Genomic DNA, 20,816 nt, shown 5'->3' with positions numbered 1-20,816 from the left:
TATTTCTTGATTTTTATTTTTAGTTGAAGATTGGGAATTTGGAGGGTTCTTTCTGCGTTTTTATTCTTAGGAGAGAAAGAAAGGAGAGTTCTAGGGAAAGTTCTAGGGATGGGAATTGGAATTGGGAAGGTGAAATGAATTGTTATTATATTAAATTGAATGGATGGATGAATTGATTGATGGATTAATGAACCAACACGATGATGGATGACATAGTTTTGGATGAATAGGTTAGGATGAATGGAATGGAATGTAATATTTATTATTTATTCTTGCTCTCGTTCTCATCATTCTCATCCTCTCATAATGCTATTTCCTATTGTCATATCATCTTCTTACATCCTCTCCCTCTCCCTCAACCCCATCTAATTAATGAATTATCGAATAGAAGATTATAGATATAAATACAGATACTATACGATACGATACTATACCATGTAAGTAGGTAAAAAAGCTTAATATTTTCTTACTTTTTTCCGTTGTAGTATAAAATGAGGGAAGTGGAGGAAAGGGAGAAATAGGGAAGAGGTGAATATGTAGGCTAAGGAGGAAATAGATGAAGTAGTGGATGAAAAAAGGAAGGGAGTTTGTAGAAACTACAGGAGTAAGGGGTTAATATTAAGAAACTAAGGAATCAAGAAATTGGCTAGTTAATTAGTTGGGGAATAGTGAGAAGAAAGGAGAATGAGGATGGATGCATCGATGGATGGAATTCAAATTGACTTAATATATTAAGGATTTGTTTTCTAGTTTGTTTTGTAGTTTGGTAATGGGATACCTAGTTTGTTGTTCGATATACACTTGTAATACAAGTAAATGAATAGATGAACTATGAGAGATAATAATGAATCGATCATCTGAATACTGAGTCAATCAATGTTTAAATGGTGGGCGACTGAATCTAAAATGGGCCGAATAGAACTAAGTGCATGTGAAATGAATGTTGCCTACGAGGCAAACGTCCTTGGTACCAATCTCGTATATGTATTTATTGAGAATATCGCCGAACTAAGATGATACCCACAATATACTACCTTGATGGAAATAATATAATCAATATCATTGTACTACCTCTTTTTTAATAAACATTTATACGCCTGTTCCAGGAAATGCACCACCCTTGCTCAATACCACGATTCCTCGTTCTCGTGCTATGTAACCTTTCATCAAGCTCTAAATAGTAACTGTTAGCATTTTTGACTCACTCCAAATGAGAAATAAAACATGTAATTTACCTTATAAATCATATTAGCAAGTAAACATTCCACCTCATCATTTTCCATTGTCTCTTTACTCCCAATACTAATCGCAGCAGCAAATTCATCAACTGGAATTCTCGTCTTTCTTACTGGTGCAGCGGTTGGTTCCTTGGCTTCTTCGTAACCACCTGCGATAAAGACTTTACGTAGAAGGTTGCGTAAAGCGATGTCGCGGCCACGTTCTAGAGTTAGGTAAATACGACGTTTGACGAATTCATTTTCACCGGCTAGGAGTGCGGCGTCAAATCCGGCGAGATCGCCTTTCTTGATGCAACGTGAGAGAGGAGCAAAGAGTTTTTGGAGTTTGGGGTACGGCTGAAGGAGGGCTGGTGTAGGAAGAGTGTGAGTTGTTAGGAGATGACAGGGAATTAGATATGTAAGAATGAGCCTGGTTATTGTGGTTAGTGGGAATTTGATGCTGATATATGGAGGTAAACATACTCCTTGTTTTTAACAGCACTCTTGTGACATAGTTTCCATGCTTCGGTGAGATATTTTTCTGCCTAAAACAAATTAGTAAACCGCATGATGAGACGTTGTGATTGAATGAACTCACTTCCTCGTAATGTTCCTCGAGAAAGTATATGACTCCACAATAATATTTGAACGTCACTTGATGAGACATTGGGAAGGATTCAAGGCTAGGCATATCACCTCTATATGCCTGAATCGCGTTGAGAATGTTTCTCGACAATCCAATAGAGTTTAGCTTGAAATAAGTCTTGAACAATAAATTGATTATATTGTAAGTAGCCCATTTTCTAGACTCTTCAAGGGATGCTCGGTCACTGAGGCACAAGGTGAATATGCGGTTGAGTTGTCGGGCTGCATCTTCCAGTTTTTCATTCTTTTCTGACTCTGGGTTTAAGTCATCCTGGTAATTCATAGCAGCGTTCATCACGGTACCAGTTGCCTCATCAGCCTTGATAGCAAAGATTCGCAAATATTTGCCAGCTACGTATAAGCAAGGTACTGTCCAAGCTTCGAACCCGTAGGCACTGTAACCACGATGAAGGGTGTTTGTTACTTCTTTCCATGATTCATATACCTTCGTCCATGCATCCTAACCTTTTGTTAGCTGATTTTTTGGCTATGAAGATGACAAGTCTGGTAAATGCGGAAAGAGTTTTTGCATGCAACACAGTCACGTGTTTGACCGGCACTTTTGATTAAGCAATAGTGACATGTGTTGTGCCCAGCAATCATCGGAAATATTAAAAATCGTACCTTTGAATTGTCTTCGGGAGCAACCTCTGCATTGTACATCAATCCAATAAATTTCCAAAACGCGCAGCAAACGTCCGACCACGCTCTGGCCTCTTCTATTGGACAATTCAATGGAGATCGATCATCATAAAGGAGTCGATAGTCAATATCCTTCTTGACATGTTCGAAATTTGTACTTCGGTAGAAATCTTTAAGTCTGTTTGGATTTGAGGCAGGGGCGGCAGGGTGAAGGGTCATGGATAGATTGTAGCCATTCCCTTCATTGTATGCAGCCTTGAACTCTTTCAGAAATGGATCCATCTTCAATTTCCGAGAATTTTCACCTCTTGTAAGTAGCTATGAATTTTCCTATGTCGTGGAAGGAAACAGTAAGCTGGTTTGATGCTTTTCAGTTTGATTGTTGTGAAGAGGAGAAAAACGGAAAATCTTCAAAATGCTGACTAGGGTATCATGAATCTATGTAAAGGAAATCGTAGAACGAGAAATGAATTGTTATGCTATCACAATTGCTATATCCATGAGGCGCCGAAGTACTGTCATATAAAACAACTTTCAATGAATTTCATTCATCATTCATCTCTTTCTTTGAAGTTGATACTGATCAAATCAATAATTATCATCAAAAATATGATAATGACACACCGCTGTTCCATAATTCCCGTGCTCATTGAAGCGCGAGGCCAAATACGGCAAGGCCATAATCTCTAGGGCTGCCAGAAATTGAAACCCTTAGCTTTGATTTTCAACCGAGAATTTCAATTTGGGAGAAGCGCGAAGCCATCAATTTCAAAATTTGCAGCGACAATCACGACAACAACCACGGCCACACAATTTCACAGTACGTTATTCCCTATTGTGAAGAAATCAACGAGCTCAGCTAATTCCCTCCAGATGGGTAAGATACAGATTTCTTTCTTCAATCCGATGGACTGGACCCTCGAAACAATCGATAAGACAATTGCGCATCCCTCGACTCTTCTTCTTTGCGAACCTCTCGGCAATGCAATGTTTGGCACCAGGCAGAAATCTGCGTTCGATTTGAGTATTTGTAGCGACAAGAATTGAGTAAACTGGATGGATGTTTGGTTGCAGATGTGGGCCGGGAATATTTACGAATGGCACGAAGAAAAATCCAAGATTAAGGCACCACTATTCAGCTTGTTGAAATATCACATGCAGATTGTTCTCTACATGATACGAAGGATTGGCATTTTCGGACTGTTCCAAATTGACTCGACATACAACGAAGTCAACAATTACCAGCTCACCAAATTATGATACCCGCCATGAATTGCACCTTTGGACCTATCAGTTGACTCAGCATGGATTCGAGACTGAGACTTGGAAGATCTGGAAGCTAACTTGCCTTCCTTTAGGTCGCCTTAGAGAATACCAGGTCATTGGCCGCCATTTGCCATCCGAGGCAAACCCAGCCCCAAAGTTGTACCGCATGAGAATTTTTGCACCAAACACCGTTGTTGCAAAGTCTCGTTTCTGGTACTTCTTGATGAAGTTGAGAAAGGTCAAGAAGGCAAACGGAGAGATCGTCAGCTTGAACGAGGTATGCGATAGCACAGTAACATATCCAAAAGTTCCCAAATTCTAATTTTTACTTCTGCAGATCTCTGAGAAGCGCCCAATGAAGGTCAAGAACTTCGGTATCTGGATCAGATATGATTCTCGTTCCGGAACTCACAACATGTACAAGGAGTACCGTGAGATGTCAAGAACCGATGCTGTTGAGGCTTTGTACCAAGATATGGCTGCTAGACATCGTTCCCGTTTCAGGTCGATCCATGTAAGTTTAGATTTTACTCTTAACGAAACGAATCAACATTTACTGATTCTGTAAACAGATCCTCAAGGTTGTTGAGATCGAGAAAACCGAAGACGTCAAGCGCCCATACATCAAGCAACTCCTCGAAAAGGACCTCAAATTCCCACTTCCTCATCGTGTTTCCAAATCTATGACCGCCAACCTCTTCGCCTCAAAGAGACCATCAACTTTCTACTAAGTGTTTCGTGGCATAAGTCTGGGTTGGGGTTTCAAATATTGGTGTTTTTACATGCATCTCGGAGAGGTGTTTTAGCTTAAGCTCAATGAATGGGATCACGAGTAGCAAACAACAATATTGACATGATGAATGGTTTTTGTGCAGTTTTCGATTCATGAATTCATGTATTTGTGAAATTTACTTTGCTATGAAGGTATTTCGATGCTTCAAAGCGCCAGTCATTACCCAACTTCTCTAGGATATTTATCTGCACGACGTAAATGCAATTACAATTAAAGTTCATCCTAATAATAAATCTAACAAATTGATTCAAACTTCCCCATTACAACATATTACCAATTCCCCTTCGCTTGAGAGACGCTATTTATGCAAGTCCTGAGGTCTTTCACAAAGAATCTATGATACTCACTTTGTTGACCCCTCCTTCCCCTCCTCTCCTCCCATGCTCACAACACCATATCTCAACATTTCCATTCTATTGCTACGCATCACCTCACTCACTATACACATATATGCCTCTGATAAAAGTATAGTGACATAAGTAAATAGGTAAATAGGTAAACAAAGTAAATAAATTGCTAAAAGTGGCCCTTGTACACACATATCCATCTCTTAACGGAGTACTCATTCTTCGTATTTCTTACATGTCATGATCCATCAGAAAACAGAGATCTTGAATCCTATCTCGTGCAGTAAATCCTTATCCATTCATTTATTCATGATTTACTACCCCTACCCCTAACCCACCGTCTTTGACTTCAACCTCGAAAGTTCCAGCTTCATTCCCTTCCTCCTCCTTAGCACCATGTTCATGTTCATCTCCATGTCCATCTTCATCTCCAACCCCCACCTCACTATACTTTGGTCCCTCCAACCTCTCACCACCCTCTACCCAAACCTCCTCTAATTCACTCTCAATCTTCTTCATCCTTTCTTCCCACGCCCTTTCCATCTCCATCCTCTCCCTCAACTCCTGCAATTCCCTTTCTACTCCCATTTTTTCCCTCTCCGTCCCGATCCTCTCGTATTCCCATTCCGTACCCTCATCTCCTAATCCTAGTGTGAGATTAAAAGTATGATATCTCTTCAAACTTGCTCTTGTTGATATCGTGATCAATGTGATGCCTTTTCCTTTACAGGTTTCATACAGTAAACCTTCAACGTCGCTTGATACGGCACTGGTGCCTTCATCTATAAATGCATATCTTGGTTCATGGTATAGTAATCTTGCGATAGCCATACGTTGTTTTTCACCTCCACTTAGCACATCTTTCCATTCTTTCCTCGTGTCCCATCCACCTTCTCGATCGGGGAGGTAGCCTAGACGTGCTTCTTCGAGTATATGTTTTAGTTCGATGTCGCGACGGCCTTTGGAACGCATTTCGAGTTCACCGTCAGGATAAATGACTTGATCACGTAGAGTGCCGACGCTAAGATATGGACGTTGGGGAAGGAACATAATCCCATCTGTGCCGGTTGTTCGAGGTCGAGAGACGAGGCCTCGGTAGACGGGCCAAAGTCCAGCGACGATACGAGAGATGGCGCTTTTACCTACACCGTTTGAGCCGGAGATCTAGTTTGTTAGCAATTCCGATTTCGAGAAGAGGAAAAGGGGCAAGTTCTCACAAGTAAATGTTCTCCAGAGTGAACGACCATGGACAGAGAATCTATCAGCTCTTCTCCGCCATGAGGGTACACTGAAGGGGCTACCACTGGTACATTCTCCAATCGTACACCGTCAAAACCTTTCTGGATTGTTCCTTGTACGTCAGATAGAGAATAAAGTTCAGCTTGGGCATTTCGAGGAGGAAAGTATGCGTTTGCATGAACTCGATGAAGAGTTGATATCAGCGTATAGACTCGACTAGTGTATCCCGCTAATTCTGAAAGATCCTTGATTGAATACATCATACGACCACCAGCATCGGCTAATGATAACATGAGTCTTTTGTTTGTGATGAACTCCCTCATCCGACCTTTTTCTCGACCACCAACCACAGAAATGTCGGCCAATTCCTGAACTCCACCAAGACCACCCCATGCGGGAAGAAATACTGGTAACGAACTCAGCAGATAGCCATATGCGCTCCAACTGTACTTGAGAACAAAATCTTCAAGTATGTTGTAGCGGATTTTGAGGGTGTATATCCCTTCCATCCACTTTTTGAGACTTTTGAACTCTTTATCTAAGAAAATCTTCTCCATATCGGCCCCTCCATAGAATGCTACTTCTTCCGCATTTGCAATGAGGCGAGCATGAAGCCCTCGGAAATCTCCTTCTTTACGTCCTTCAACGGCCTTCAATTTTCCAAATGGTGGTGAAAGTCGTCGAAGTATCGAGGCCGTCAAAAAGTAATTTGTCATTAAACCAGTCAAAGCCAATGGTCCCAAGGATCGGTATAACTGATAGTTGAAAACACATAGATCAACGAAAGGTTTACCTAACGATGAGTATAGACTAGCTGCCGATTCACAGAAGAGAGTCAGATCCTGTGTAATAAATTGATCCGCGCCTTGCCCAACGCCACCATCAAGATTTGAAAGTTTGTAGTAGTTGAGGTTATCATTAAGGTACAAATCGTGAATATATCTTGTCAGGCGTGTACGGAAAGCGATTGAGACTTTGGATTGGAGGAATTTAATCATAGCATTCGTGTAAGAAGCCAAGCCTCCAATGCCACACCACTTTTAAACAGTCAGCCATTTGAGTTGAATAGCAGCAAGGAGACGAGTTGGTGAAGACAAAAAAGAACAAAACAGTAACATCCTCCATATGAGAATGCTGGACTCTAGCCTCTTACCTTTATGATGCCCCAAGTGAAGGCTTTTCCATTACCTGCAACCAAATCTCGAACAATCACACCATCCAATCGTGCCACAACCAGTGACAGGTATGTTCGAAGCAACAAAAAGACACCATGGCTCACAAGTAAACCAGTCTCTTTACTTGACCATCTCGGTATCATTATACTCAAAAGACTCAGGAATTGATGTAAAAAGGCCAAATTCAAGCCCGGCTTCGTTTGCGGAGGTGGAATCTGCGGAGTTTGACCATCCGTGAGTCCAGAAGCTCGAGGTGGATTCAGGAAAAGCCTTCTATGAGCATCAAAAGTCAAAGGTTTCGTAGGATTTATGGTGACTTTGGAAGTTGTATCTTTATATGGTACGAATACCACCCTCGATCCATCTTTATTCTTAAGCCCGGAATTCCGGCGATGTAATCTTTTCCCTTGCTCTTTCTCTGCTGCTCGTTTCTGCCACCATCCATGACCAAAAGTACCTCCGCATATGATAGAAAGGGTAAGGAATAATGTGGCCAGAAGTTTTGTTGCTTTCGAGACTCCCTGGATTCGACTACGAATGAGATTCGCGTATCTTTGATAGAGCGCGCCGATGGGATCGGAATACCGTAATGTCGACTGCGAAGCCATTTTCTGTATTCTGGTAGAAGTCGAGACTCAGCGATATCGAGTGAGGTGCTACTTAGGCTTCATTTCTCGCGCTGGAGTAAGGTATGCAGTTGAAGGTGTTGCATTCCCAAAGGGTTCAACGAGAGAATAAGTCGCTGGCCATTCAGCGAACCTACTGTTATGTCATATCAATACAAAGATGATAGTAAGAATGGCTATATGGTGTGTTCTGATAATATTATGATGTATCCATATGGCTAATACTCAGGTTAGAGATCTGATCGATGATCATGAATGCTGCGATTGTTGACATGTGAATGGAGAGGAAAGTAAACCGAGGCTGCTGGAACCTGCAGGGACAAACCCGCAATTCCAAGCTCGCTTCCCCGCAATCGTTTTGAAAAGAAAAAAAGGGAAAAGGAAAAGGGAAAAAAAGAAAATTTAGAACATTTCAGAATATAGATTAAATCGAATAAAAATGTCCCAAATACTACACCATAATGCTTGTTTACCAAAATAGCACTTTGATAAGTAATATACTCACTGCCTCCAAGCGTCGAGCGATACCATTTACTGCTATCGATAATGGTTGTTATGATAAGATGTCTACTAAGTACTGTACTTGGGCTGATATTTATTAATATTACACCAATATTATAGGGCGAACGGGAAGAAAACCTGGACTGGCCCTGACTGGAGAGCCATCCCCTCCGGACATCTCCATCTGGTGATCCAGTCAGGTCCCGAAGAGACCATCATCAATGCTATGATTTGATGATTGGTGATAGGCAGAAGAACAACTGGACTTGGAGAGAACTGAAGTTGGAGAGGGAAGGAAGAGAAACTTGGACAGCGGAAAATGATAGTTAAACTGGATATCACCTGGGCATAAAAAGGTTAAATCCTGGTTTGGTGATAGCTTCAAGCTTCATAGTGCTAGGCCGGGTTGATAGGTCATAGCATAACCGCTGAAGTGGAGTGAGTCCCTAGCAAAGTCGAGGATCATTCTTCATAAGACCACGAAGAGTACGAAATCTTGTGTCCGTGAAGTAATGTCGGCATCATGGATAGACATACCCGACCTGTTTAAGTATCATGGTTACGACCATCTTTGGAACATTTGCTCTTCCAGGCTTCGGTTTAGGATATATGTCCGAGTCTAATAGCTCCTACCTACATAGGCTACAACTTCGGGGTGGGCACTTTTCTACGAGCTTACAAGTTACCACAGGCTGTCCAGGCTACGTGCAACGAGATATCCGCATTAGCATCATAAAAGAGGAGCTACAGTGTCTTTGATCGAGGCACGGCATCTGTAAGTATTGATAACATGACTGATTGTCTGCAAAAGGTACATGAAGACAATTCCTCCAAAGAGGGAAAAATCCTTGATTTTCTGTGACCATATCGGAAGTCATTGAGGATCGCAATGTTGAATGGAAATGAGATACTCATAAGGATATTGGTACGTTGTTCGTTTAGACAAGGACCTCGGGGATTAATAAATCTAAAGTATGCAAGTGGTAATAGTAATGTAAGATCTCGAGTTTTGTAAAAGTTGAGGGATCAATTGATGATCAAAGTTTATGTAATGACACTAAAACACCTGCTACTCCGTATTTAGTAGTTGCTAGTTAGTAACCTAAGCTAGCTACCTATTTGCCTACCTAGATCGTACCTATACTAGCACCTATTAGCATCGAATGGAATCATCCGACCAATTATTAGTCTGATTACGGATTCTTCACAAAAGGGAGTTCCCGTGTTTGATAGGTTAGTCTGTGGGCGGTAAAATTTGGCGCCTAATTTTATTTTGGCCCTGGTAAGATTATGATTGAAATGATCCATTTTGATGAAGTTACAGAGTAGTAGCCAAGTCCCGGACGGATGATTAGACTTTGAATTTGGGGGGTCCAGAACTTGATTCAGAGGAGGTTGTGCTCATTTACTAAGCTAGATGGATAGGTTGGTAGGTAAACAGGTAGGTAGGTGCTGTACAAAGCCACCGTACATCAAAGAATAATGGAAGTGGAAAGTAAGAGGGCCATGGCATTGTTACACAGTAAGACAGAGGGAGGGATATATATGGATTATACTATCGATAGAACGCACCACCTCAACCTCGATAACCTTCTAGTAGGTAGAGGAGTAGGTAAGTAACAATGTATGAATGCAATGCTTGAATGCTTGGGATGCATGCTACTTTTGAGGCGTTATCCGAGTTCAAGATACCCAGGTAGGGACAGTGAGTGGTTTGATTGGAAAGCCTCACGGAAAAGTATAAATTTATACCTGGGTACGGGTAAGCATATAATTTTCATATTCTCCATAGCATCATGCCGGTCGTGGATTTTGAGCCAATTGCCCTGTTGTGTGAGTTACCTCATATAGAATTGGTAGAATTGGGAATGGACCCTCCCAATCTTTTCCCTTTCTGCAGGTTCCAAGATTTAAGCTTCCATCGAATCAACAGCTTCTTAATTTTACTCCCATGAGATTTGGCTTCGTTACCTATCCCCCCATCACCTCCCTCGTTACCAGACCGTTATTTTCGTACATCTTGGGTTGATTTGGTATCACACTGATAAAACTCCATCTTTACTCCGTACTCTCTTCATCACAGCCACGGTCAGGTCTTCTTTTTTATTGTTGTATTGTTGTATTTTTGTTTCTATTTTTTATTTTATTTTTATCAACTACCATCATCACCAGTAAAATACCTTACTCCCGGTATTCTTTCGGATTAGAGGAAGATATTCAAACCATCCTTCCTTTTCCGCTCATCATCAGTTTCTCCACCTCCCGACCTATACAGTACATATACATACATATTGGTGCACCTAAACCACACACCATACATAGGTCCCATACCACAGCCTTTCAATTACGAAAATAATTGCCACGATCATTACCAATGCTATCAGGTTATATCTTATAAGACGGCAAAAGAGCGTTACCGGTCCCCCATCCATTTACTTGTATTTCTAGACACCGAAAGGATACAGAAAGCATACAAAAGCATACAAAAGCATACCAAAAGGATACCAGTGCAAGAGTTTGATTTCACTGAGAAAACTAATACTCTCGGGCCTGTCATCCGCTGCATCATCATCTCATCATCTCAATCATCTCTTCTTTCTAGATCTACCATCACCAGAACGGATTACCTTCATTACCTTTCTATCAAGCACTGGTACAAAAGAAGTGAAGTGTGAAGTAAAAAAAAAAAAGTGACTTGATTTTATTTGATTTATTATAGCTGCTGAAGCTTCTTAGCGCAGTCCAATCTCGCTAATTAAAGGTCCTGAATGTCCCATCCTATTATCGACATTCATCTCGCCCAATCTCATCCAAAAGTCGTTCATTCAATTTCTCCCCTTCAGGAGCGTCGAGATTTGTTGATTGTAAGTTTCATCCCATATATCTTCAATTTAATCCAACTATTCTCAAAAATCGACTGCGCCCAATGCTCGCCTCACTTTCATACTTATAAAACCACCATCGCATTTGGGTTTTTTTTATCGCGCGATAACCTCAAGATCCTTAGAGTCTTAGATAGGAGACTAAAGAGACTAATTAAATAGCGTTTAGGGATATCAACTGAATCATCCGACGCCTTTCGAAGATAAAGGTCCTTACTTTCGATAGATCTTTGTAAACATTGATTTGGTCTTTCGATAATATTGTTGCCTCTTAATAAAATTCCAGATTGCCCTCTATGAGTAATGAGGTAGCTCAGCCGACTGAGCAAGATCCTAGCCGCTCGACTTCATTGGAAGGAACGAAAGGAGTTAAACCACCCGCGCTCGACACTTCCAACTGTATGTACCTTCTCTGTCCCACAAACTCTACTTTTTTATTGTTCCGACTTCAGATGCGCTGATTACTGTAATGCCAGTATACGTTGCTAACAAATAATTCTAGTCACCGCAGATTCCCAACCACCCAGCTCATCTACACAACACTCAACAACTCAAAATACCTTGACAGAAGATACCGACAACGCTTTTAATTCAACCACAAACATCGATAAGGACCAAGGGAGAACTGGCGAAGCATTGACTGAAACCTCCAAGAAGAACAGCGACCTGCTCAAAGTTCCATCGAGATCATCTTCCAACAAAATACAACCTTCGCCAACTTCTACAGGTCTAAGCGGAGCGACTGCGGGTGAAGGAAGAGGGAGCATAGGTGGGCGATCTAAGGAATCGAAGGGCAGTTTTCTTGGGCGAAGGCGGAATGGGAGTGCAGCAAGCAGCAAAATGTCGATAAAATCACCTGGTCATCCTACGGGCGCTTCAGGTCCTTCGCAGCCTGCAGTCCCCGACGCACCCTTAGTTCGTCAGCCAAAGAAGAAGAAGAGCTTTCTTTCACTTCTCTGCTGCGGTACTCCGGACCACGCCAATTCTTTGGATGGACCTGTTCCAGCCAATAAAGTATCCAAATTCAATTTGAGTCGTCCTACTACCGCTAAGCAACCCGACTCGAGCAAAATGGGACAACAAAATAGTGCTCCCGCAGTACCACTAGTTGAGAAGGAAACTGTGCAGCAACCACAACAACAGGTGCCGCAAGTCGAAGCTGGAGATGAGAAGCATGATACGATCAGCCCTCAGGGAACCGCGGAAGTCATCGCCTCTTCGTCGAATGCAATCGAAGAACAGAGCCGTCCAATTGGGAACGCACGCGACCAGCCTTTACCAGATTTGCCCACAGTCGTAGAAGCCGAACCTACACAACCTGAGATGACAAAGCCAACGGTGTCTATTGATGCTCCAGCGCAATCTGGAACAGCAGTAGGAATAGTTTCCCCGGGTGATGGTGATCTGGGACAACAGGATGGAGGGGACGAGAAGATGGCAAACTTGGATCCAGGCACTACAGAAATTGAAGAGGCCCCATTACCAATTCCAAAGGATGAGCCAATGACTGGCCAGCAAACTATTCCACCTCCGCCACCAGTACCTCAAATTCCAACATCTGAAGAGGTTATCGAGTTGGATTCATTGGAGCAAAAGCAACAATGGCTTTTACCACCAATTGCACCAAGGTTCAAAGGGAAAAAATGTCTGGTCCTTGATCTCGATGAGACTTTGGTACATAGCAGTTTTAAGGTGAGCACCCAGCCACGTGTAAACAATATTCGAAAGCTAACCATTGTGATTATTAGATCTTACATCAAGCAGATTTCACCATCCCTGTGGAGATTGAAGGGCAATTCCATAATGTGTATGTGATCAAGCGACCCGGTGTTGATCAATTCATGAAACGTGTCGGAGAGCTCTACGAGGTGGTTGTCTTCACAGCTTCTGTTTCTAAGGTATGCATAGACGGCACACTATTCATATTCGCGAATCTTTACTAATAGATTTAACAGTATGGTGATCCACTTCTCGACCAACTTGACATTCATCACGTCGTCCATCATAGATTGTTCCGTGAAAGTTGTTACAATCATCAAGGGAATTACGTCAAGGATCTTTCTCAAGTTGGCCGCGATTTGAGAGAAACCATTATCATTGACAATTCTCCAACATCTTATATCTTCCACCCGCAACATGCTGTCCCTATCAGCAGTTGGTTCTCAGATGCTCACGACAATGAGCTTTTAGATCTAATCCCGGTCCTCGAAGACTTGGCCGGCTCGCAGGTCCGAGATGTCAGTTTAGTTCTTGATGTTGCGCTCTAAAAGGTGCAAAATCTTCATGCAATTCGCTTGATATCATAGCGAAAGGCGTTCGGTTGATAGATACCTTTGGTTTCGTTGTAGAATGTACTGTTTAATCTATATAATGGGCCAGCGTGCTGGCTCAGCCTTGGTGCAGGAAGGTATGGCAGTGGGGGAGATGAGGGGAAGTTGTTAGAAGGTGAGAGACCAAGTCACGATGATGGGTCAAAATTTCCACGATTTGGGATATGGGGGAAATCACATTAACTGGGCGGAGCAGCGACCAGCGAGCATCAAATCATGCACAACTTACAACGACAGATCCGCCTGTCACATTTCTTTTCCTGCCCAGCAAGATCTGAGGCACTTTGGGCAGACGCATATCCGACATTTTTCATTTGTCCACCTTTTTCTTTTCTCTTTTACTTTATCAAAAACTTCTCGGGGCTTTGCGCATGGCGCAGACTCTTCATGTATCAAACACACTATCCACCTTCTGTGAATGCTTTGGAGATAGCACTCATCAACAAATACCAAAAATGAAACGATTCCATACGACCTTTACTTTACTTACACTCCAATTACACCTTTCTTGTAAATAATTACTGGGTAAATAAAAACTTAATAATAATACTATGATGCATTTCTGAGGCATCCACTGGTGATCCCAATGATTTATTAGTTGTGAAGTGAATAAAAAGTTGCATTCTCTCGAGGTTAATAAATGGATGGAAAAAAATGGGTTGAAGTAAAATAAATTGTCTGTCCTACCAGTGAGATGGGGCTAAAGTCAGGTCTGGAGTTCTTTTAGCGTCCTTTTGGTGCACTAAGCATGGGCTCCTTTTAGGATCTGTCCTTTGACAATTTTGGACCAGCACACCAAAGGCCAGGTCTACCTTATCATTGCGACTTTCTACTTCTACATCTTAACTCAATTCGATATTTCAAACTTCATAACTCTCCTTTGAATTATTCAGAGTCGCCTGTAGATCAATTACACTACTTTCTTCTTCATAATGGTATGTCCTTCTATGCTGAGTTCTTTTGCATCATAACTATACTATCCCACAATACCGCAAAACTTCCCTTCCTTATTCCTATCTATCTCAAAATACCGCGTCATGAACCAATACGTTACTACAGCTACAGCTACAGCTACTAACAATTACGCAAACTAGTCATCCCCAAGATCGGCATCCCCAGCCAACAGCCCGGTAGCAACAGCCTCGGGTAGACCTTCTAGCCCAACACCTCCTGGTGGCCCAAAGACGGCGATTAGAAGACGGGCGGCGGCAGATCAGAAGGATAAGGTGGCAAATGCTAGGCCGAGTAGTACGAGGGCGGCGGGTGCGGGTGGTAGCTCGAGTACTATGTTGAGTGAGTGATTGTTTTATTTTTTGGTTTTGGAATGGAGAACATGCGAGATGGGAGATAAGAGACGGGAATAGAGGATGATAATGCGTAGGTGGGAATGAGGAGCGAGAGAAGAGGAGAGTGTGTAATATGGGCTGTGGGTGGAGATGTGGGTGAGGGGATAGGGAAAAGGTGTCTTGTTTGGAGTTATAGTTATGCTTTTAGAGAGGAGTATAATTTGTAGCTTCAAGCGTGGCGTATGTTCGGGGCCTTCCGATACTTCTCTCGTTCATCAGATCCAATTGATCTCAACATTGGGATTACAAGCCACTGCAGAGAGTCTCAAGCCGTGGTCAAAATTCTTCCAGCACTTGTGCGAGAGACTTTTACTCAGGTGCACGGGTAGGGTTGTGGTTCTGCGATTTAGGATTGTAGATTATGATGGTGGTAATAATTTTCTGTTTGACAATCATACTGACATCAAAATAGGACTTTACACCGACGAATCCCCAGGATTAAAGGTCGACCCCGTCGTTGTTTTGGTTCTCTCTCTTGTCTTCATCTTCAGCGTTGTTGCCCTTCACAGTAAGATATTCCCAAATCTGCTCCCAGTTATGATTTCTTACTAACAATCATATTCAGTTATCGCAAAGGTCACTCGCAAATTCTCTTCTTAAATTTGGTCTTTAAAACGTTGGAGCAGAGAACGTAGGGGCGCGATCGATGGACTTTGCTGTGGGGAAGCGTCAAAAATGATGCTTAGGAAGTTTTATGTTTAGTGAAGTAAAGGGGAGCATTTACGGTGCTTTGTATTATAAGCAGTCTTCAAGGGATCAAAAGAATTGATGGGCATTTACTTTCGGGCTCTACTGCCAGCTTGTGATGTTCTTGATGGTGGATATGGCGTAGTTATGGTTTAATGAAGGAGATTTAACGCAATTATCTCAGTTTGCTTCTATATTTCATATTTAAAAGCGTAATTTAATATAGTGCAATATTCTATATATGGCAGTGATTGTCAAATATTGAGTTCCCCTATGTAGCATTGTGTGATTCCAGATATTGATCAAGATATTTTGGAAAACACCGCCACAGCAGCGTCGAACAGCCACATCTTGATTTCCAACTTAGCTCCATGCTTCGCCTCAAAGAGTTCTCTACGTACAATTTCATTAGTGATTGTAGAACCCCAGCCCACAAGGATCCATTTACTTTTCAGGGCAGCGTATGAGCTTCATTGAGCGGAATATTGACGGATATCGTTGATGGCTGCGGGCTTGGTAGGTTCTACGTATAGATAGAGTATTAGGGTTTATTTATGATATGGAGATGTTTATAGGTAGGTAAAGCTGCTAGAGAAAGTTGATTTGAGGGTTCGTGAAAGATGAGAAAGTGGGAAAATGGAAATGGAAAGGGAAGTTTTATCAAGACTGAAGAATATCAACCCATTTCTTCTATTTCTTATCTATGCATTGTGTGACCAATTCAGACATATTATGGGGTTCCTTGCGTCCAAACCTCCACCTCCATCGTCATCGCTACTCCCTGCGCCTCCGCGGGGTATCTCGTAGCCTCGTCTAGAATGCTCCAAAGTAATCACATACAGCAAGAAAGCATTCTGAAACTATTCACATGCTTCCTTACATCTGTTATCGACACATATTTAGCTCTTCGTTGAAAGCTGTGGAGTATCAATCTGGGACGCTCACCCCGCAGTCCATACACTTCACTGCATCAGCGTAGAAGTATATCGATATGACGTCCGAATCGAACAAGCCTACAGGTGAAACTGTACCTTCTGCTCTAATCGCACAAGCTGAAGCTGCCATTTATGGCAATATCGAGGATGAAGACCTATCACAACATGAGAGAAGACATTCTAGGCATCAGGAGGAGACAGCGAGGCCTTCTGTGGATAATCTTCCTACATCGTCGTTCGTACATATTCTTCCTTCGAATCTGAATATCTACTAATTGCCTCCTCAATCAGTACCCATCATCCTTTACATTTAGATGTCCCAAATGCTGAGTCTCATTATGACTCTACAGAACCTCCCCCCGCATATGGAAACAAGCATAACGAACTAGAGCTCAGTCAAGATGGATTTGACACCCGGGCCAAGGTCTCGGACGATGGTCGAATCAATATAAATATCAATCAGAAAACTCGCAAATTGTCTGACCTCCTTATTCCTGCCCTACGAAACCAGCTCTCTATTAATGCACAGGAAGATGCGATTCCACTACCCCCAGGATATATACCACTTGCACTGGGAGGATTGCCTGGTCAGACTCCACCACCAAAACTAAATGTGGTTATACACGTCGTTGGCTCTCGGGGAGATGTACAGCCATTCGTTGCTTTGGGCAAAACTTTAAAATCTACATATGGACATCGTGTGCGTCTAGCAACACATCCAACGTTCAAAGGGTTTGTCGAGGAAAATGGATTGGAATTTTTTAGCATTGGTGGCGATCCCTCTGAACTGATGGCGTTCATGGTAAAGAACCCAGGTCTGATGCCTGGTATTGATTCGTTGAAAAGCGGTGATGTTGGTAAAAGAAGAAAGGGTATGGAAGAAATTGTCCTAGGTTGTTGGAGATCGTGTATCGAAGCTGGAGATGGTTTAGGTTCGGCTCCTATTACATCTGGATCGCCATCATCTCTGGGTCTCGGATCTGGTATCAATATGGATACTAATCCATCGGATAAGCCGTTCGTTGCGGATGCGATTATCGCTAACCCTCCAAGTTTTGCTCATGTACATATTGCGGAAAAATTGGGTATACCATTACATATGATGTTCACGTATGTTTTTATGAATCAATATAGTATTACTTTGCTTACTTTCACACAGGATGCCATGGTCGCCCACTCAGTCTTTTCCTCATCCATTGGCAAATATTCAATCGTCTAATGCGGACGTGAATATGACTAACTTCATTTCTTATGCACTTGTCGAAATGATGACTTGGCAAGGACTTGGGGATGTAATTAATCGATTCAGAGAAAGGGCTCTTGGCCTTGACCCCATTAGTCTAATTTGGGCACCTGGAATGTTAAGTCGCCTTCGTGTTCCATATACTTATTGCTGGTCACCAGCACTCATCCCAAAACCAAAAGATTGGGGAAAGCATATCTCGATATCTGGATTTTATTTCCTTTCTTTAGCGTCCTCATATACCCCTGAACCTGATTTAGCAGCTTTTCTCGCTGATGGTCCACCACCTGTTTATATTGGATTTGGATCTATTGTCGTTGAGGATCCTAATGCGATGACTAGTCTCATATTTGAAGCAGTCAAGAAAACTGGTGTCCGAGCTTTAGTTTCCAAAGGATGGGGAGGTCTTGGTGGCGATGCACTTGATGTACCTGAGGGGATTTTCATGTTGGGTAATGTTCCACACGATTGGCTTTTCCAACACGTATCTTGCGTGGTCCATCATGGCGGTGCTGGAACCACTGCTGCTGGTATCGCTACAGGAAAGCCTACTGTGGTCGTACCATTTTTCGGCGATCAACCGTTCTGGGGAGCCATGACCGCTAGAGCTGGAGCTGGTCCATTACCAATTCCTTATAAACAACTTACTGCTGATAAACTTGCCGCAGCTATTACTGATGCTCTCAAACCTGAAACTTTGGCGAAGGCACAAGAGCTAGGAGCTAGAATCAAGGAGGAAAAAGGCACTGAAGAGGGTGGGAAAAGCTTTCATGATCATCTAGATGTTGACAATTTGAGATGTTCGCTGGCACCACATAGAGTGGCAGTCTGGAGAGTGAAGCGTACTCAGACTAAACTTAGTGCTTTGGCGGCGAATGTTCTTGCTAGTGAGAATCTCATCAGCTTTGCAGATTTGAAATTGTAAGTTGTTTCTCATATCTTATCATCGAACCTGCGGCTAATAAATTAGATATCGTTCAAAAGAATATGAGACTGATGATGGTCCATGGGATCCAATATCTGGAGGAGCAACTGCACTTCTAGGGACTATTGCGAGTCTCAGTATGGGTGTAGCAGATTTTCCTATAGAAATTTTCAGGAAGGTGAAGAGGGAAAAGGATGCTCATGCTGCTGCCAAAGCATCCTCAAACTCTGCTTCTGCTACACCGAAATCTTCGGTGCAGAATCGATCTCAAGATCATATGCTGTTAGATGAAAAATCGCTCAGATCAGTAGACGCTAGTCTGCTGCAAGCATCGGAATCATCAGCAAAAACTTCTTATGAGAGCACTCAACGGTCTTTGGATGATATACCTACTCCTTTAACACCAACTACTACTCAGAGCTCCATGTCACATACAACGAGCCCTGTTGTCAAGCATACAAATTCGATGCGGCAAGTACTGCGGGGTGGCATGGAATCTTGTCATAGTCGCCATAATTCAGGCAGCGAAACTCCTAAGGAATTTGATCCTTCTAAGTTGACTATTGAAAATGCTATAGGAGCCGGGAAGGGTATTTCGCGTATTGTGGGTGCGGGCTTGAAGTCACCTATGGATTTCACACTAGGTTTGGCACGAGGATTTCACAACGCACCTAAATTATATGGTGATGATACGGTTAGGCCTCAAGAAAAGGTAACCGATTTTCAGAGTGGATTAAAGGCGGCTGGAAAGGAATTTGGTTATGGAATGTTTGATGGAATTACTGGTCTGGTTACACAGCCTTTACGTGGTGCAGAGAAGGAAGGGGCTGCTGGATTGATCAAAGGCATAGGAAAAGGTATTGCTGGGGTAGTTCTCAAACCGGGAGCTGGTAAGTTTGATTCTATCAATATTCTCCATGCATTTCTAACATCTTTAAGCTATATGGGGACTTCCTGGTTACACATTTATGGGTATTCATAAAGAAGTACGGAAACTTTTCGGTTCAAGCGCACTTAATTATATCATCGCAGCCAGAACAGCTCAAGGGTTTGAAGACGCCCAGGAATGCAGTATAGAAGAACGTCTAGACATAATCAAGCGTTGGAATGAACACAAGGGGGAATATCAAAATGCTAGGCAGAGAGTTCATGATAAAGGTCCTGCTGGTCAGGAGACTGGACACCTTTCACCACGAGGCTTCTTCCAAACAAGACATCTCACTTTTGATGAAAGAAAAAAGCTTCATGAGGAACGAAAAGCCAAGCGTGATGAGGAAAATAAGAAAGGTGGCAATAACCTATATACGCGTCACCAATCAGGACTTTGCCGAAGATCAACACCTTATAATGATTCGTCTCAGGAGGTCCAGGATTCAACAGTTATTAACATTGATCCTCCTACTAATCATGCCAGCGGGAACACACATCCAGATTTCGAAGAAGCAATTCAAGCATCAGTAGCGGCTACTTCGCGTGGTAACATAGAAGAAGACCTTATGATTGAGCGGGCTATTCGAGCAAGTGTGGCGGAACTTCAGGGTGGTCAGAGTGCAGGGTTGAGCGATCAGGAGGTTATGGATCGGGCGATTAGGGCTAGTGTTTTGGCTAGTCAGGAGCAGGAGGGGAGTGGTGGGAGGAGGGAGGAAGATAGGGAACATGAGGTACAGCTTGCGAGGGCGATCCAGGAGAGTTTGAGGGAGTATAGGATTGGTGGTGTGAGGGAGGATGGTGGTGGTGTGGGTGTGGGTGCTGGTGTGGGTGTAGGTGCAGACAATGATAGGGAAAGAAGTGAATTCATAGAGATGCGCAATGAAGAGAGCGAAGAAGATGAAGATTTCAAGAGAGCTCTAAGGGAGTCAATAGAAGATCATGAGAAATCCGTATCTAAAGGGAAAGAAAAAGAAAAAGAAAAGAATACTGGAGCTAGCGGGGCTACTGGGGCGACAGGAATGACAGAAGAGGAAATCGTTTTGCAATATGTTATGAGACAGAGTTTGGAGGAGGAAAAACATAGGAA

At 42.6% G+C, this 20,816-nt stretch overlaps 6 protein-coding genes across 6 annotated transcripts; 4 read left to right on the top strand and 2 right to left on the bottom strand.

Moving 5' to 3' along the window:
* Nucleotides 1-1,089: 1,089 nt before the first annotated feature.
* On the bottom strand, nucleotides 1,090-2,786 carry SS1G_05906 (hypothetical protein; the record flags this gene model as incomplete). The annotated part of the gene is made up of 5 exons (XM_001592934.1): nucleotides 1,090-1,173; nucleotides 1,236-1,647; nucleotides 1,701-1,762; nucleotides 1,816-2,322; nucleotides 2,487-2,786. The coding sequence occupies 5 exons, from the start codon at nucleotides 2,784-2,786 to the stop codon at nucleotides 1,090-1,092; spliced, it is 1,365 nt and encodes a 454-aa protein (XP_001592984.1).
* A 591-nt stretch (nucleotides 2,787-3,377) lies between these two features.
* Nucleotides 3,378-4,501, top strand: SS1G_05905 (60S ribosomal protein L20; the record flags this gene model as incomplete). Its single annotated transcript, XM_001592933.1, has 4 exons — nucleotides 3,378-3,381; nucleotides 3,863-4,047; nucleotides 4,108-4,284; nucleotides 4,343-4,501. The coding sequence occupies 4 exons, from the start codon at nucleotides 3,378-3,380 to the stop codon at nucleotides 4,499-4,501; spliced, it is 525 nt and encodes a 174-aa protein (XP_001592983.1).
* Nucleotides 4,502-4,906: 405 nt separating this feature from the next.
* SS1G_05904 (hypothetical protein) lies at nucleotides 4,907-7,932 on the bottom strand (the record flags this gene model as incomplete). The annotated part of the gene is made up of 4 exons (XM_001592932.1): nucleotides 4,907-5,019; nucleotides 5,249-6,074; nucleotides 6,128-7,186; nucleotides 7,303-7,932. The coding sequence occupies 4 exons, from the start codon at nucleotides 7,930-7,932 to the stop codon at nucleotides 4,907-4,909; spliced, it is 2,628 nt and encodes an 875-aa protein (XP_001592982.1).
* Nucleotides 7,933-11,629: 3,697 nt separating this feature from the next.
* Nucleotides 11,630-13,600, top strand: SS1G_05903 (hypothetical protein; the record flags this gene model as incomplete). Its single annotated transcript, XM_001592931.1, has 4 exons — nucleotides 11,630-11,732; nucleotides 11,836-13,025; nucleotides 13,082-13,231; nucleotides 13,289-13,600. 4 exons carry the CDS (start codon nucleotides 11,630-11,632, stop codon nucleotides 13,598-13,600), a joined length of 1,755 nt encoding a protein of 584 aa, XP_001592981.1.
* A 995-nt stretch (nucleotides 13,601-14,595) lies between these two features.
* SS1G_05902 (hypothetical protein) lies at nucleotides 14,596-15,609 on the top strand (the record flags this gene model as incomplete). Its single annotated transcript, XM_001592930.1, has 4 exons — nucleotides 14,596-14,598; nucleotides 14,758-14,956; nucleotides 15,422-15,517; nucleotides 15,575-15,609. 4 exons carry the CDS (start codon nucleotides 14,596-14,598, stop codon nucleotides 15,607-15,609), a joined length of 333 nt encoding a protein of 110 aa, XP_001592980.1.
* Nucleotides 15,610-16,687: 1,078 nt separating this feature from the next.
* On the top strand, nucleotides 16,688-20,650 carry SS1G_05901 (hypothetical protein; the record flags this gene model as incomplete). The annotated part of the gene is made up of 6 exons (XM_001592929.1): nucleotides 16,688-16,866; nucleotides 16,923-17,741; nucleotides 17,791-18,795; nucleotides 18,845-19,689; nucleotides 19,739-20,559; nucleotides 20,600-20,650. 6 exons carry the CDS (start codon nucleotides 16,688-16,690, stop codon nucleotides 20,648-20,650), a joined length of 3,720 nt encoding a protein of 1,239 aa, XP_001592979.1.
* Between the last annotated feature and the right edge of the window lie 166 nt (nucleotides 20,651-20,816).

The sequence above is a fragment of the Sclerotinia sclerotiorum genome, genomic scaffold, assembly GCF_000146945.2.
Source record: "Sclerotinia sclerotiorum 1980 UF-70 scaffold_7 genomic scaffold, whole genome shotgun sequence".
Classification (NCBI taxonomy): domain Eukaryota; kingdom Fungi; phylum Ascomycota; class Leotiomycetes; order Helotiales; family Sclerotiniaceae; genus Sclerotinia; species Sclerotinia sclerotiorum.
This window is presented reverse-complemented; position numbering and strand designations above follow the sequence as displayed.